Here is a 1,016-nt window from a genome sequence, read left to right on the forward strand (position 1 = left end):
AGCATCCTCCTAGCCCCCCAACTCCCCTCCCCTCCCACCCCCACCAACCTGCTTCCCCTTTTCCCCTTCCCCAGCGCCAGCTCCTCCCTGAGCGACCCCTACTGTCCCCACTGCGTCCTGTTAGGCCTCTGTGGGTGGCTCCAGGAAAGTCCAGGGGGCTCTGGTGCAAAGGGCAGCTGTCTGTTTCTGGGGAGGTAGGATTCCTCCTTTAATCTTTATGCCTGTTTGTAGTTTCCACTTCTCTACTGTTTCTGAAATTCTTGAGTAGTTTCCAGTAAAAAGTAGGAGGAAAGTCTATATAACCATGTCACTCACTTTATTTCATTTACTCTTCTCCACAATCCTCTGGTATCACCATTTTCATCTCAAGCTTACAAATGACAAAAGGGAGGTTCCCAGACAGGGTGTCGCTGGCAAGCGTGCACCATCCCTGGCCTGCTTTGCTGTTAGGTGAGGGGATACTGGCCTCAGCCCATCTTTCCTTAGCACCCGCCTGCCGGCTACATTGCAAATGAAAACAAGAGCTGACCTGTGCGCAAACGTTCTGCTTGCTGGGGCAGACCCGGCGCTGGGTGTGGGGCACTTCACACCCGCCCAGAGCCTCCTCCCACTGGAGGTGGCCACAGTGCCACCACTGACCGGCTGCTGACCTTGAGCCTCAGGGTCCTCATCTGTAAACAGACACAGTGATCCTGCACCCAAGGGCGGCTGCACCCAAGAGACAGAGTCCACCATGCATTGCACCCGCACCAGCTGGAGCCTCTGGAGTCCAGGGTGGGCGGCTGAGCAGCTCCCACCGAGAGGGCAGGAAGCCTGGGTGCTCACTATGGACCACCTGGAGGATGTCTAGAGGCCAAGGCCTCGGGAGCACAGGCCACTGCTTACCTGTTTCTCCTCAAGGCTGAGGCTGGGGGTCCCTGACTGGGGGCATGGGGCACCCCAGCCAATGGCGTCCCCGGTTCTCCTGGGAGGGGCCGCAGCGGCAGGCCAGAGCATAGCGCCTGGAGGCTGGACAT

The 1,016-nt window shown here is 58.5% G+C and overlaps 1 protein-coding gene across 1 annotated transcript in view; it reads right to left on the minus strand.

Moving 5' to 3' along the window:
• The window catches only part of UROC1 (urocanate hydratase 1), a 36,121-nt gene extending 35,105 nt beyond the window's left edge, over positions 1–1,016 (minus strand). The window contains 2 exon segments of the mRNA XM_017869902.1: positions 886–915; positions 918–1,016. Of these exon segments, the coding sequence (XP_017725391.1) occupies positions 886–915; positions 918–1,016 (129 nt within the window).

This window comes from Rhinopithecus bieti, unplaced genomic scaffold (genome assembly GCF_001698545.2).
Source record: "Rhinopithecus bieti isolate Rb0 unplaced genomic scaffold, ASM169854v2 scaffold_5333, whole genome shotgun sequence".
Classification (NCBI taxonomy): domain Eukaryota; kingdom Metazoa; phylum Chordata; class Mammalia; order Primates; family Cercopithecidae; genus Rhinopithecus; species Rhinopithecus bieti.